Source organism: Beta vulgaris, chromosome 7, assembly GCF_026745355.1.
Source record: "Beta vulgaris subsp. vulgaris cultivar EL10 chromosome 7, EL10.2, whole genome shotgun sequence".
Classification (NCBI taxonomy): Eukaryota; Viridiplantae; Streptophyta; class Magnoliopsida; order Caryophyllales; family Amaranthaceae; genus Beta; species Beta vulgaris.
The window spans coordinates 33,532,255-33,547,927 of record NC_079208.1 but is presented as its reverse complement, the minus strand read 5'-3'; the positions used below and the strand labels follow the sequence as shown (position 1 = coordinate 33,547,927).

General features: G+C 42.6%; 3 protein-coding genes across 3 annotated transcripts; all 3 read right to left on the bottom strand.

Annotated features, from left to right (window-relative positions):
• Positions 1–6,145: 6,145 nt before the first annotated feature.
• LOC104899170 (uncharacterized) lies at positions 6,146–7,038 on the bottom strand. Its single transcript, XM_010686306.1, has 2 exons — positions 6,574–7,038; positions 6,146–6,202 (listed from the first exon to the last, which is right to left on the bottom strand). Exons 1-2 carry the CDS (start codon positions 7,036–7,038, stop codon positions 6,146–6,148), a joined length of 522 nt encoding a protein of 173 aa, XP_010684608.1.
• Positions 7,039–7,119: 81 nt separating this feature from the next.
• On the bottom strand, positions 7,120–8,238 carry LOC104899171 (uncharacterized). Its single transcript, XM_010686307.1, has one exon. It carries the CDS (start codon positions 8,236–8,238, stop codon positions 7,120–7,122), a length of 1,119 nt encoding a protein of 372 aa, XP_010684609.1.
• Positions 8,239–12,833: 4,595 nt separating this feature from the next.
• LOC125491640 (chaperone protein dnaJ 16-like) lies at positions 12,834–14,012 on the bottom strand. The gene is made up of 3 exons (XM_057396412.1): positions 13,827–14,012; positions 13,582–13,664; positions 12,834–13,454 (listed from the first exon to the last, which is right to left on the bottom strand). Exons 1-3 carry the CDS (start codon positions 13,905–13,907, stop codon positions 13,298–13,300), a joined length of 321 nt encoding a protein of 106 aa, XP_057252395.1. The 5' UTR covers positions 13,908–14,012; the 3' UTR covers positions 12,834–13,297.
• Between the last annotated feature and the right edge of the window lie 1,661 nt (positions 14,013–15,673).

Here is a 15,673-nt window from a genome sequence, read left to right as displayed (position 1 = left end):
GAGAATAGATTATGAACTTAGGTTGTTAGAATCGCTTTAGAGAACGTAGTATCATGCTAGGTGGAACTTAGAGGATTTTATGATTGAAGTTTCATGTATAGTTATGGTTGTTGGTGTTGTTTTCTTATCTTGGATTACTACTACGATCACCTTGTTATGTTTTTGTTGATTAGTTGTGTCTTGTTGTTGTTGTGGTTGAATTTGTTTATTTGGTTCACCTTCGTTTTTTTTTTTGAAACTTGAGTAGTTGAATGTGGTTGTTGATGTATAGCCCTTGATTAAGGTGTGTAGTATGGATGATTGGTGTGAATTTTGGATGTGGTTGGATGTGTGAAGTTGAGTAAGGGAGGCGTTGGATTTTTGGTTGGCGAACGAGCGAAGCTCGCAAGCCACGAGCAAACGCTGCTCGGGACTCGCGAGCCTTCCTCGCGACTCGCAACTGCAGGGTGTCGCGACCTGCGATGCTCGTCGCACCTCGCGACGAGGGTCTGTCCCTGGGTGGTGAAGCATTAATTTAAAATTTCCTTTTGGCTTACAACATGGATGTCTTTGCTTGGTTGGTCTTAGGCATGTATACTAAGTGTGTTAGAGTAAGTTGGGTTGGTTTAAGCTACTATATTAAGGGTATGTGCCCAATTTGTTTGGGTAGCTTACGGTTATTTGGTTAGGAGTGTGTGGAAGACTTGTGCCTTGTCTTGGATACTCTTATAGGAATGTGGTTAGATGTATACATTGTTGTATATACCTTGGAAAGATGGATTAGATGGACTTGAGTATACCTTGTAGTGTATACCTGGTGTTGGTGGAGTTTGATTGACCCTATGAACGGTATGGTTCTAGGAATTTGTGTAGATGACTCTAGGAACGGTATGGTTCTAGAGATATGTGATCCTAAGAACGGTATGGTTCTAGGAATTTGTGTGATGGTCCTAAGGGCGGCATGGTCCTCGGAATTTGAGGTTGGTTATCCTAAGGGTGGTATGGTCCTAGGATTTGGTTACTAACCTGGGGCGGTATGGTCCATTGGTTCAATTACGGGTGGTATGATCCGTAAAATTTAGCTATTCGAAAAGGGCGGTATGGTTCCTCGAATATGCAGGCTATTGGAAAAGGGCGGTATGGTTCCTCGAATATGCAACATAGGCCTTGGGAGGCATGGTCTAATGAGTCTACTCACAGGCGGCATGGTCTGTTGTGTTTGAGCTTGTTGACCGCACTTGTTGCATGGTTGACGAGGATTTGGTGTATTAGTGGATTACCTGATTGGTTGCTTATGGTTATTTGTATCCCATAGTGAGTATGGTGTTCTTTGATGTTGCTTCTAATTACTTTTAAGTTCATTATTTGTTTCTATTTGAACTGGGAGAACTGCTAGTTACTCCCTACTGATTGTGGAAGTTGTTGAATTATTGTGCAGATGGTGATGCTGTTTAGAATTGTCACAGTTTGGAGCGGGGTTGTGCGTTATTACCATGTGAGCAAGAATGTGGTGCTACCGTGCTAGTCATAGTGGACGAGCATTTCGAGACAGGAATTAGAACTAGCTACTTAGTTGGTCTTAAGTAGCTATCTCTCTAGTTTTGTCATATGTTTTGAACTAAGGATTTCAGTTGTTTTTGGTTTGAATTTACTCTATTTGAGGTTTCTTATGGTAATCTTATGACATTTTGAGACTTGTTGGAATGAGGGTATGGGACCTCATTTTCCCTTTTTATATATATGACTTTGGAGTTTGATTAATGCCTTTGAAGGCTTTACCTATTCATAGTTTCATATTCTACTCCATAGAGTAGCATCTCCGTCTTATTGGTATTTCTGCTGCCACTATTTGTTTCATTTTCTTTACTTTAAGTCTCGACTCTTCCTTGAATTGGACGGGATGTTACATAGCCGGTCTTATCAGGTCAACCTTCAAAGGCACTTAGGCAGGCAACGGTTATTTTTAACGGATGAGGGGGTCACTTTCACCCCTCTATGAATATATGTCCTTTGTTGTTTCTGAAATCATTTTAACATTCTTGAGAGATTTTCTAGAGAGAGAGCCTCTGCATATTTTTACAGAACTTTTAGAAAGAGAAAATTCCTCTGTCCAAGTTCTTGCTAAGTGCTTTTCAATCCGGCCGAAGTTTCATCCAGCTCGTCCGTAACGTTCGTCCAAGCACTTTCAACAGGTATTCTTTTCTTTGTTTTACTTCCCTTGTATTTTCACGCATTTTTTAAGAAAAATGGACTCGTCTTCTTCAACGAATATCCCCGGCTGCTCAACGGTTGGTACTGACCCTAGAACAGAGAGCCTTTCTTCTTCGGCATATTCTAGAGTTGGGCCTATCTCAGCCGGCCATGCATTCTTTTATTTTGGACATGGACGGCAAAGTCAGACGACCCAGTCTTTACCTGTGCAGGGTAATCTGGCTCGCGTCAAGCAAACAACTCGTATCAGACGAGGGGTAAACCTTCCGGCCTCCAGCTCAGAGATGGAGGCATCGACTGGACGAATTCCCGCTGACGGGGAGCGTGAAGTCCAAAGCGTACAGGAGGAAACTATTAGTAGGGGGTCTCCAGAACCCAGCCCGTCCAGGCAAGAGACGACCACATACGAGGTTAGTGAGGTGGAAGACTCCTCCAGTCCGGCTAGTGACTCTGAGGAGCCGTCCACCACTTCTTCAGAAATAAGGCGCCGACTAGGCCCTTTATCCGACCCTAAGTTCATCCTGGCCGACAACAGTTGGCTAAGACAGGTAGGCTCTGACCTCAAACACTTTTCTACGGCTATGCCCATGCCGGGTTACCGTTTTGTCCTTCCTAGCCGAGAGGACACTATACTTAGTGCTCCTCCTGGCCATTTCGCTGTTTATCGGCTGGCCCTGGATGCCGGGTTGCGCTTTCCCTTGCATCCCTTCATCAGCCGCCTTCTACATTACTATAACATAGGCCACAACCAACGTGCCCCAAATTCTTGGCAAAACATCCTGACCTTTTTAGCCGTCTGTGAGCGAAAATGAGTTGATCCTTCGCTGACCGTCTTCTCCCAAATTCATTACGTATCCAAGATGCCCCGCACTGTGGACGGAGCCTAGTTCAGTGTGTGCAGTCGTCAGGGCTTCCTGACGTCTTGGGACAAAATGTCCAAGATGCACGCCTGGAAGGGCGAATTTCTATTCGTCCAGGCGCCTAATGAAGTCGTTGCCATACGGCTCCGGTATTTCAGCCGATCTACTACCAATACTGGACGAATGGCGTCCTATTTAGAACTGGAGAGTACTTCAGCCAAAGAGATGATGGAGTACTTCAGAGTATCGGAGTATTTCATCAATAACTCGTCCTTTAAGGGTCCGTCTAATTGGATCCCCTTCAAAGAGATGTTAAACTATGATAACTTCCTAGTCGCTACCGGCTTGCGGCGGGCCGAGGATAGAGGTATAATCCGTAATTTTTCCCAAGTAAAGATTCTCGTCTAATGATAACCATCATAATCATGCTTTTCCTTCTTATGCAGACTCGGCTAGAGCAAAGCTCAAAAAGTCATGGACAGGAGATATGAGTTCGGCCAAATTCACTGACTCCCTCTGGAAGGAGTTTAGCAAGACCGGCTCTAAGAAGAGGACGGATACATTGGTATACTTAACATATTAGTATTATTAAAAAAATTCTCTCTTTTTTTTTTTTTCGCCGGACGGATTCTTGCTTTAAGAAGCGAGATCGTCCTGGAGTAACTTGGCTGCCTTCCTTAAACCCACAAGGTTGGTCTAAGAGCGAACATTTTGTCCTCTTGGACGGGTGTTGTTGCTAAGACGGACCTTGCTCCAAAGAGGAAGTCGACCAAGACCTGTATTCTTCTAGAAGGGAAGTCGTCTAACTTTAATTGGCCGGCTTCCTTCTGTAGAGAATGCTCTTCATCTTACTTTCAGCTTTTGTAGGACGGGCTCCTCTTTTAACAGAGTTCCGTCCACTAGAGTTAAAATATTCTTGGTTGTTTTCCTTCTTTTCATGGCCTTTAACACTTTGACTTGTTTTCTTTCAGAAAAATGCCCCAATGTCCAAGGTGTTGGCGGAGAAGGCATCTTCAAAGAAGAGGCCGACCACGATCGGGGAAGCTCCTCCCCCCAAAAAATCCAAAGGCTTTACAGCAAAAAAGAAGAAGTCTTCTCGGCAGGCCCTACCAAAGGTCGAGATCCCTCCTAAGACAGAGGACGTCCTTCCTTCCTCCGAGGAGAGGGCTCTGGTTACTTATGCCGGCCCTATTGATCCATTTCTCCCCCTCACTTCTGAGCATCCGGATGCGGTTGCTACTTTGGACGAGACCGAGGAGACGAAGAAAAATTCTGCTCAGCCGGACGCTGGTTTAGATGGGACGACCTTCTCTCGGCCAGTGGCTAAGCTGGTGTCCCAAATGCCAGCGGCCTATAGATAAGCTTCCCGATCTTCTGGTGAGTCTTATTATTCCAACATTGTTAGGACTTTGTGCGTTGGCGTGCAGCCGTTGAGTCCGTCCAACAAACAAGCCGTAGTCATATCCGTCCGAATATTGACGCGTCTCCTCCTTCAGATAAAGGAAAGGGGGCAGCTGAAGTAGCTCCTGACGGATCTCCCACTCTTTCAGACGACGAATCCTCGGCCGCCTTCGCGAGGATGACTTCGGCTGATCGCGAGAAGCTCAAGTAGGATCTCTTTAAATGTTTCCCTGAACCTTACATCAAACGGTTGAGGGGAGCTTCGTCAGGACATGTAGGCTACATGTCTCAACTTGCTGCTGAGGTATACTCTTATTCTTTTGCCGCCAGAGTTCTATACTTGCATATAATTTTTCACTTTTGCAACCGTCCTAACTTATCTTCGTCTTTCCTATTTCAGTTCTTTGCTCGCAGCATGATTACTGAGGACTGGGCAAGACTGCTTAGGAAGGAAAACAAGCAGCTCGTCCGGGAGGTTACCAAGGCAGCAAACCTGGCTTAGTTTTCCATGGCCGAGCTTCCAGACGGAGCTCCTGGACGAGAATCAAACCGTGGAAGCCCATAATCAAACTTACCTACTTCGCCTGACGGAGCTCCTGGACGAGAGGGTCGCTTTGGAGCGCTCTCTTAAAGATGAAAGAAACTCAGCCCTGCTGGCGGCGGCGGAGCTTCGAAGAGAAAACCGTTATCTTCGAGGCAAAAACCACGCCTTGGCAGAAGAGGCCAAGTCATCTTTTACGGCGGCCAAGGAGGCGCTGAATGAGGTGATCGACACTTCCAAATCCTGGGTTGTGAAGGCCTTCGAGATGCTGGCCGAGGAGGATGATATCCCAAGATTCGTCCTTCGGCTGAACTTCCAAGAAACTCTTCACAAAGCCACTATGGCCGGGGAGGAATTTCCAACCTTTCAGGAGTCTTTGGACGACGAAGAAGGTGAAGAAGAAGCCGACCCTGAAGCTCAGGATGAGGATAACACTGATCCTCCAGAGGCTTAGCTTTTCTTTCCCTTCGTCTTGGCCGTAGGCCCTGTGTACTTAGCTTTGTAGGACTTTTTATGTATTGTATTTTTAGACTAAGTTGTAATTTCCTCTTTTACTTATCTATAAAAGAGTTTCTTTTTTACATATTTGTCTCAGAATCTCATACTTATGACATCTATCATTTAAACCAATTATTCTGAACAACCATGCTAAGTACGAAAACAATTTGGCCTATGCAATCAACGTTCATTGGCCGAAGATTTTAATTCATTTATCAGATATGCCAAGTTAAAAAACTGTTCGGCCTAAAACTTGGGTATCGTTCGTTAGAGCTTGTTATACTAACTTTTTTGTACAAGGACTTGGTTATCTGTAGTATGTTAAGTTCATATATGCTCCCCTTCTTGGACGAAGAGATCTCAGTGATCTTTCTTTGGTTCAAGAAGGAGAATGACCAAAATATGCTAGATAACTTGAACATTTTATGAAGGTTATGGCAACTCGTCCATCCTTGTTTAAAATATGACATTTCTTGTTCCTTTACTAAGGTTGTTATCCTAGGGTATGGCCTATTGACGGAAAGTAGGACACTTTTACTAAAGAGTCCTAATTCCAGCCGCCTTCGTTTAGGAAATGTTAACTCTTTAAGTTAACTAATTGTAGGCCTTCGTCATGCGCTAAACATGTCAGCCGGTCTCCTAATAGAAGATGCTGTTATTTGCCGTTCTTCTTGAAATACTGGCTTGGCCAATGATATGTACCTTTAGAAAACTAAATAAGGCAAACATATCAAACAAAGAGACAATCATAGGTGGTAAGTAGATTTGTATTATATGAATTTTGCTTGGCTGGGAGCCAAGATACATGTATACATTTCTACTTTTTCATTAATGTGTACTAGCAAAAGATTACACTTCTTTGAGCTGTCTTTAAACAAAGTATTTCTTCAAAGTATCAGAGTTCCACGTCCTGGGAACAGAACGACCGTCCATATGTTCTAGAGGGAAGTTATCATTCTGAACTTCTTGGACAATCTTGTAGGGTCCTTCCCAATTGGGGGTGAGCTTACCCATTTCTTTGGCTCGGCCGACTGCTTCCATTTTTCTTAGGACGAGGTCTCCCTTCTTCAGTGGCCGCCTTGCCACTCTCTTGTTAAATTCTCGAGCCATTCTTAATTTATAGAGTTGCATCCTCAATAGAGCATTGCCCCTTATTTCAGGAACTTGATCTAAGGCCGTCCGGAGAGCAGCCCAATTGGCATCCTCTGAATACAGCATGACTCGCAAAGTTGGCTCTTCAATTTCAATGGGAAGGACGGCCTCTGAGCCATAGACAAGCATAAATGGAGTTTCTCCAGTTGAGTTTTTGGCCGTTGTTCTGATCGACCAGAGAATCAACTGTAACTCTTCTACCAACAATCCTTTGGCATTGTCTAACTTCTTTTTAATTCCTGCCGATAAGATCTTGTTGAAGGCTTCGACTTTCCCATTTGCTTGAGGATGAGCAACTGCAACAAAGTGAGCTTTAATACCCTGATCGGCCAGCCATTCACGGAGCTTGAGTGTTTCAAACTGTGATCGATTGTCAAAAACAATAGACTGAGGCATCCCAAACCTTGTGATGAGGTTTTTCTAGACGAATCCTTTCACATCATTAGTGGTGATCCCTTTCGTTGCTTCAGCTTCCACTCATTTTGTGAAGTAGTCTACTGCTACTATCACAAATTTTTTCTGGCCGGCTGCTATAGGAAAGGGCCTAAGAATATCCATTCCCCATTTGGCAAAGGGGAGGGGAAAGAGAACTAGGGTCAGATAGTTGGACGGAATCTGATAAATGTTGCCATGCCTTTGGCAACTATCACATTTCTTTGCGTACAGCAAAGCGTCCTCCTTTAATGTAGGCCAATAGTAACCAGTCCTTAGGGCCTTTTCTCCTAATGCCCTTTCCCCAATGTGAGAAGCACAAGCTCCTTCATGCAGCTCTTTTAGGATTTCTAGGCCGTTTTCTCGAGAAATACACTTGAGGAGTGGCTGGTTAAAAGCCTTTTTGTAGAGAGTTCCATCCCACAGCTCAAACCACTTGTCCCTTGCCTTTACATACTTAGCTTCCAAAGGATCAGTAGGCAGTCGTCCTGTTTCCTTGTAATCTATGATGGGGCTCATCCAGACGTTCCCTCGGTTGAGGAACATAATCTCCTTCTGATCAATGCTCTTGGCCGACTTTATCTCCCAAAACACAATCCTCGGCTCATCACCTTCGGCTGAACTTGCTAATTTTGAGAGAACGTCAGCTTGATGATTCTCCGACCTTGGGACTTGGTCGAGAACAAATCGTTTCAATGACTTTATTTCTTCCTTAATCAAATTCATATATTTACTCATGGATGCATTTTTGCATTCAAAATCTCCATTGACTTGACTGACTACCAGCATAGAATCTGTCTTTGCTTCAATTTCCAGGGCTCCGGCCGCTTTGCACATTTTGATGCCGGCTAATAGAGCTTCATACTCTGCTTCATTGTTTGAAGTCTGGAACTGAAATTTCATGGCATATTCAAACTTGTCTCCCTCTGGTGACTGAAAGATGATCCCAACTCCGCAACCATTGGCAGTGGACGACCCATTCACCATAAGGGTCCAATGCCGCTTTCCTTCTGCTGGGTCCTGGACGCACTCTATTGTAGAACGAGTAAGCTCTACAATGAAGTCTGCTAAGGCTTGCCCTTTGATCGCTTTTCTGGGCTCAAACGATAAGTCAAACATGTTGAACTCCACAGCCCACTTTAGCATTCGTCCAGAGGCATCCATCCTATGCAAAACTTGCTTCAAAGGCTGATCAGTATAGACGAGGATATAATGAGCAAGGAAATATGGTCTTAGCTTCCGGCTGGCACTTATCACCAGACTTAGATTTCACATTCTTCTTTGTTGTTGCGAAGAAATGGTGACACTTATCACCAGACTTAGATAGAAATCGTCCAAGGGCAGCCAGACACACCGTCAAACGCTGGACTTCCTTAATCTTGGACGGAGAAGTCATATTCAAAATTGCTTGAATCTTGTCAGGATTGGCCTCAATTCCTCGTTGATCCACCAGGAACCCTAAGAACTTCCCGGCAACAACCCCATATACACATTTCTGTGGATTGAGCTTTAACTTGTATTTTCTGAGAGTCATGAATGTTTCCCGCAAATCTTCCAGCTCCTTGCGGCTTTTGACGATCATATCGTCAATATAAGCCTCCATATTCCGTCCTAATTGTGGCTGAAAGACTGTGTTTATGAGCCTCTAAAAGGTGGTTGGGGCATTTCGGAGGCCGAAAGACATCCTCAGCCAGACATAAAGACCTTTCTCAGTAATGAATCAGGTTTTGTCCTGGTCCTCAGGCCACATAGGAATCTAGTGAAAACCTTAATAGGCGTCCATAAAGCTAAGTAGCGCATGCCCCGCTGTGGAATCAACCAACCGATCGATTTTAGGCAAAGGGAAACTGTCCTTTGGACAAGCCTTGTTTAAATCGGTATAGTCAATGCACATCCTCCAGGTGTCGTTCGGGTTGGGGACCATGACCACATTGGCAATCAAATCTGGATAATAGGTTTCCCGGATGAATTTTGACTTTAGTAGCTTTTGAACTTCCTGATCAATAACTTGGTTCCTGGCCGGACCCAAGTGTCTCTTTTTCTGCCGAACTGGCTTCTGCCCCGTATCTATGTTCAACTTGTGCACAACAACTTCGGGGATCAATCCCCGGTATCTCCTCAACTGTATATGCGAAAACATCCTCAAACTCTTTCAATAGCGCGATTGATTCGTCTTTGGTCCGAGAACCTAGAACTGATCCGATTTTCAGCGTCCTTTCTGGACATTCTTCGTTTAGACAACTCTCCACAGGTCTTTCCACTAGTTCTGGACGTTCTAGTCCCATACCCATAATGGCCATCACTTCTTCCAAGGAAGCCTTCTCTTCCTTGATGGCCAGACATTTCCTCTTCTTGCTCGGCAAGAGTATGGACGGCCTGCCTTCTTGAGGAACCTTCTCTTGAGCTTTCCCTACTTCATTCTTCAGCTCACTTATCTGGCCTTTTAATATCTCGGCCGGTTCTTCTTCTATGGCCTTTGGCCGCTCTGTCTTTTCTCCTTTCCATGATGATGGTTTTAGAGTGGTGAGGTAGCATTCCCTTGCTACTTGTTGATCGCCATAGAGGGATCCAATCTTTCCTCCATCACACTCGAATTTCATGAGCATCAGATGAGTTACTATGATAACCTTGATGTGGTTCAAGGTGGGTCGTCCGAGGATGACATTATAGGCTGTCAAATCTCGTACCACCAAAAATTTCACAAAGAGCGTTCGAGCGGCCTCTTTATCTCCTACCCTGACGGGTAGAGTGACTGTCCCCATGGGATGAATGACTCCTCCTCCGAATCCAATAATAGGATGATTGACGGGTACTAAATTTTCTTCATCAAACTTCAACCTTGATAGACAATCCGCACTGATGCTATCAGTAGAACTCCCTGTATCAATCAGGATCCGTCTTACCATGAGATTTGCAATTTTCATCTCTACCACCAGTGGGTCATCATGAGGTGTTCTTATCCTCCCACGATCCTGCTCACTGACCACAATTTTGGGGAAAGGATCAGACTCTTCCTGGTTGGTAAACATTACCTGGCTGAGTTCCCGCAAATAATTCTTGTGGCCGGGATTTGTAGGACCTCCTGCCGCAAATCCTCCAGAAATCACTAGCACTACATCTTCGTCAGTGCTTTCATCATCTTTTCTTCTCCCTTGACGATTGTCTTTTTTCTGGAATTTTCTACTTGCCTGAGGTAAGTAGGAGTTCATTTTTCCCTTGCGAGCTAAGTCCTTCAAGGCTCTTTTCAGATGCTTGCACTCATTCGTCTCATGACCACAATCTTTGTGGAAATGACAGTACTTGCTTTTATCTCTGTTCCTGTAAGGCGTCTTCATTTCTGCTGGCGCCTTAAGCTCATATTGATCTTTGATCTCCATGAGGATGGAGTATTGATCTTTGCTGAACTCTATAGGCTCAGCTGATGATGCCGGTTCAGATCTATTCATTCTTCTAGATGAAGTTGTCATTGAAGTCATCGCCCAAGTTTCAGCTTTCTTAGGGATGCTCTTTTTCGGCTGGATGGTTTCTTCAACTTTCTTTTGCCCGTGGCTGTTTTGCTTCAGCACAAACTTATGTAGCATGGATAAAGGCATCGGCCTCCTGAAGAGCCTCAGTCAAGGTGGATATTTTCTTCTTCACCAAATCGAACTTAAAACTTCCAGGTCTTAGACCCCTGATGAAAGCATCAAACGCTACTCCCGCATTGAAATCCTGGATCTGCAATGCTTCCAGGTTAAATCTATTCACATAAATTCTCATAGCTTCCTTAGGTCCTTGGACGACCTTTCCTAGATGCATGCTGGTCTTCTGCTCTTGTCGATTTGCGACAAAATGACTGTTAACAAGATGCTTAGCTCAGTAAAATTATTCACTAAGTGAGGCGGAAGATTGTTAAACCACTTTTGAGATACCCCTGTCAGCGTGGCAGGAAAGTTCTTGCACCATGTAGTATCATCAACTCCCTGAACATACATCTGATGTTTGTATGCTGACAAGTGATCATCCGGATCTGTAGTGCCGTCGAAGGGCTCTATTATCGGAAGCTTAAGCTTTGGGAATCGGGGGGACTCCATGATTCTGGCTGAGAAGGGAGTCGGCCAGTTAATCTTGAGTGGCCCAACATGTCCCTCAGTGGGTCTGTGCTCCCGGCGATATTCCTACAGCACTGGGTTTGAGGAAGTGTTGGCTAAGGCCTAACGCCTATATACCATAGGTTGTAAAACCGTTTTTTCCTGCCTTGGTTGAATAGCCGAAGGTCTTTGACTTCTTCCTTCTGTTCTGGACGAAATCCTTAATGGGGGATCCTTCATATAGGGAGTAGACCCTGAGGCCGAACGTTGGAGACAGCTGCCCTCTTGGATTCCAAATACTCCCTAGCATCCGTCTCCATCTTGTGGCCACTGGGAGGAATGTTATCTCCTGCACGAACTACCAACTTCCAATCCATCTTCCTTCTAGCACTAGTGGAAAAAACATCAAGTGCTCCGGTTAAAAACCGTACAAGTGCTCCGTATTTGACCCGTAGCAGATGTCATACGAGCACTTGAGCATTTATCAAGTGCTCCGGTTGAAAACCGGAGCACTTAGATTCACAAGTGCTCCGGTTGTATTAAAAACCGGAGCACTTGTGAATATTATATGCTCAAAATAATTCAAGTGCTCCGGTTGATAAGAAAAAACCGGAGCACTTGTGAATCAAGTGCTCCGGTTTTTCTTATCAACCGGAGCACTTGGCTATTTTTTTTTTTTTAAAAAAAAAACCACTGCTACTGCCAGCATGCAAGCTAGCAGCAGCCAGTAGCCATCGTCCCATCACTCCTTGTAACAACGACAATTCCATCCTATTAGTAAACAACGACTAAATTAATATCCAACAGTCGGTACCTTCTATCTTAGGTACTTACATATTAGCTGCCACCTTGGTATAAAAAAATTCCTTCAAAGAATTACCAAGGTATCAAGTATAATTGGCCAGGCTTAAGTATGGAATCAGAAACCTGTGCGACAAGCTAAACTTCAATAAAACTATTTGAGCTTTAACCCAAATAACATTGAAAACAAACACGCTTCTAATCACCAAAATTACGAATACATAATTGAAAGGAATGGGGCAAAATTCTAAAATCTGTAAATGTACCCTCTTTTCCCAAAAAATTTCAAGCTGCATATATAGAGAACCAAAACCTTCTGTATCATCTCTCTCGACTGTTGTTGACTACAAGAAAAGAAACAAGATTTACTTAGCAGATGCAGCCACCTTCTTTGAACCCTCTCGGCTTTCTTGTCTGAATCAGCAGCCTTTCGCTGGTCCTTCCTTTCTCGCTTCTTTAGAGAAGTCATATGAGCTTTGAGAATGGTGGCATATGATGCTTGAAAGCGCTGGTGTTTCTTAGGACCCACCTGACAGAAAATTAAAGTTGAAAATTTTGTAAAAACATATGAAAGGTTATGGAAGAAGGATTACAAGTCTACTCGTGCACCGAAGCTTCTTTAAGGACAACTCATGTTGTATACATAACATTAAAAGCATAACTATTAGAAATTCATATTTTTCATCTTTACTTCTCAACCAGCATGCAAGCATAACTATTAGAAGGACCATTGGGGTTCTTCTTTACTCCAATGATCTCAAGATTAGAAGAACATTTCAGTTCAGGATGAGTGACATTAGCCTTGGTGAACCGCAAACCTGATGGACGGATAAACCGTTCATACTTTGGAGGTTTTCAAGTGACGCAAATACGAAAAGAAACGGGTAGGTCAAATATCCTCTTCAGTGAGGCCCTTTCCTTTTAATGAATGACGCAAAGTCGCAAACCATGAGTGTACAATAAAAAGTTGTTTAAGTGTGGAAACAAATAAGTCAATGCCAAGCTGCAATAAGAAAAACATGTGTACATCTTCTCAAACAATTATTAACCATTACTTTGCATGTCCACTATCTTATGCAAATCATTGGCAAGGCTAGGTATGGCATCGAGATTCAATCAGACTAGTTTAAACCCTCAAACGTCAGCCTAGACCAGCACAAAACCTGAGAACTAAGATGCTAAATGAAAATATTCTGCAGTATAACACAAACCTTAAATTTGCTTTTATCAGATGATTGCACACGGCAGACAAGTCCACCCAGCGCGTCCTCTTCAGTTATTGTGACAGAATAAATATGGGCAGATTGTTTTTTCTACCTGTAAACCAAGTTGGAATTGAAGAGGCCATTTTTTTAAAAGTCTAATAGAGAGATTATTGACATACACTTGAATTTTACCTTTCTAAATAGAGGCTGGCCTAGTGTAAGAGGTGAGACAGATGCTCTACCATTTAATGCCTCTTCCAGCACTGTTGCTGAGACTGTGGTCTTTATGGGCACACCAAGTTTGCTGTCCCAAAAAAAGACCATAACCAGGAGTTAAAAGACACAGATAAATAGCATAATTCCGGTACCAAAGTATATTATGATTCATGGAAAAAAATGCACAAAATCCAAACAAGGAGGACAATAGTGACCTAAATAGTGCTGCAAACATTGTATTTACAGTTCCCAAACTTGAAAGATCCAGCTCAAGTTCTTGACTTTCTGAATCAACAGCCTAGTTTGCAAATAAAAAATTTCAGCCAGCTGGAAGAGATATGAATTGGGAAACCAGAGCCCAGAATATATAGTTGTAATATCAAGTAAACTTACAGCTTTGCTTGGAAAAGAAAAGACACAGTAATAACATAAGTACATAACATGCTTTGCAACTGGTCACCTCAAAACCAGCAGCGTCAAACTGACGCCTTTTCTCAGGATCTGATAGTATGTTGTAAGAGAATGTGACCTCTTTGAACATATCCCCTGCCTTAGGATCATTTGCATTCTTGTCAGGATGATACTTGAAAATTCACAATAATTGTCCAACTCAATTGCAATAATAATCATTACTACTACCTATGTTTCTAAAACCACTAACATCTCTAGTTATGTATTTGTAAAAATTATAAAAGTAGATATTAATGAAATACATATTACGACGAATCTAACAAAATTCCACATGACTATGTTTTTCCTAACATATAAATAACGAACAATGGTCAAAGTAAAATTTGTGAATAGTGAAAAATGTCAAATTGTAACAATCTTTAAGAAACGGAGGTAGTACATAATAACAGCTTGGTATGTTTGTCATCATTATTTCTGTTAGTGGGCATGCTTTTTAAGGCCGCAATACTCGACCTTCATCTGCGTTGAACTCCTATAGCCCAGTCACACTTTCACAGAGGTTCTGGAAAAGAAAGCACACGCTTAATTCATCTATCTAATGTCTTGCTTTCTTCTAAGTCATCTACATCACCTATATACATCACACGTTTATCTTAAGGTGAGCACAAAGAGAGATGTAATATAAAATACCAATAATTCCCAACTGATATTTCCAAAACAATGGGGCTTTGAAAATGTATTTCAGACAGAGTCTATGATTCAATATCACGTGTAACACTACAAACAATGTACAGAAGAAGGCATGTGTGTTCCCGTTTCTTCTTTATAGTATCCTTCCCCTTGATTCCTTTGACAAACTAAGAGCCATGATGAGATCATAGGACTTAAAAGCCACTCATCATCCAAGTCCTTTTGACATCCCTTACTTTAAGATATTAGGTGATACATTACATAGAGCCAGAACAATGAAGCCAACCTAATATAGGACAATAACCTTGACAAATCCTCTATAACAAAGGGATCAGTCCCTAGGTCTACAGTACAATGCAGATGCCATGGCAGATCTTCGAATCACTCTACTTTCCACCACAGTCTAATCTGTGTAATAATTCCCGATCCACATATTTCTACACGCCAATAAACCCTTCCCTCACCAAGATGAAATCAGAGTTATATTGGCCACTGCATTTACAATTTTACACATAATAACTTCTATCTATTCCAAATTTCAAGCTTTAAAGTTCAATATAAGTAACTCATTGACATCTCATTAGTTACCAAGTATATTCGAACCAGTGACCTTCAACAACGGCTTTAGCCAAGCATTACTCTTCATTTAGACAAAAGTTGATTTAGGATAATAGATAAGGGAGAGGAGGCACCTTTACAAATGTTTCAATTTACAGCGCAAGTAATAAAGAATAAATTTAATATTTAAGTACAAACACAAAAAGTAGCATTCCCTCAAATAAATCCACCTATACCTAATGCCCTATTTGGAGGAGCAAGCAGCATCAATAACTGGATAGCCAGCAAGGTCCGCTGAGCTTCATGGAAGGTCTGTTGACCCCCACCAATAAGTCTCCACCTTTATCTTTCCTCGTTTCTCTTCCTGTTCAATAATATAAAAAAAGCCTTTTCTTCCTAGACATACTACTAGCCCCACCTAGACGGATAAATTTGATAGTTTCATTAACTCCCCAAAACCTGATTTTCGTTGAATTTGGTCAAAGATGAAGGCCTTAGAAGAACTGCAGACAACTAGAGAGAGAGAGAAAATAAATTTAAAAAATCTACAATATGAAACTTCTATGGATCGTGATTTTCAACGTTATAAGAACATATATGATTCACAGTAAAACAAAATCTGAAATAAAAAATGAAGGAGATGAGAAG

Bases quoted from the DNA above. Each gene is read 5' to 3' on its own strand.
- LOC104899170 (XM_010686306.1), bottom strand. From the start codon at position 7,038: ATGCCTCAGTCTATTGTTTTTGACAATCGATCACAGTTTGAAACACTC. The intron at 6,203-6,573 runs GCAAGGCGGCCA...TGCCTTATTTAG, and splicing joins GAGAATTTAACAAGAGAGTG to TTTTCTAAAGGTACATATCA.
- LOC104899171 (XM_010686307.1), bottom strand. From the start codon at position 8,238: ATGGATGCCTCTGGACGAATGCTAAAGTGGGCTGTGGAGTTCAACATG.
- LOC125491640 (XM_057396412.1), bottom strand. From the start codon at position 13,907: ATGTTCAAAGAGGTCACATTCTCTTACAACATACTATCAGATCCTGAG. The intron at 13,665-13,826 runs GTGACCAGTTGC...TTTGCAAACTAG, and splicing joins TTGACGCTGCTGGTTTTGAG to GCTGTTGATTCAGAAAGTCA. The intron at 13,455-13,581 runs GTCACTATTGTC...TTTTTGGGACAG, and splicing joins ATGTTTGCAGCACTATTTAG to CAAACTTGGTGTGCCCATAA.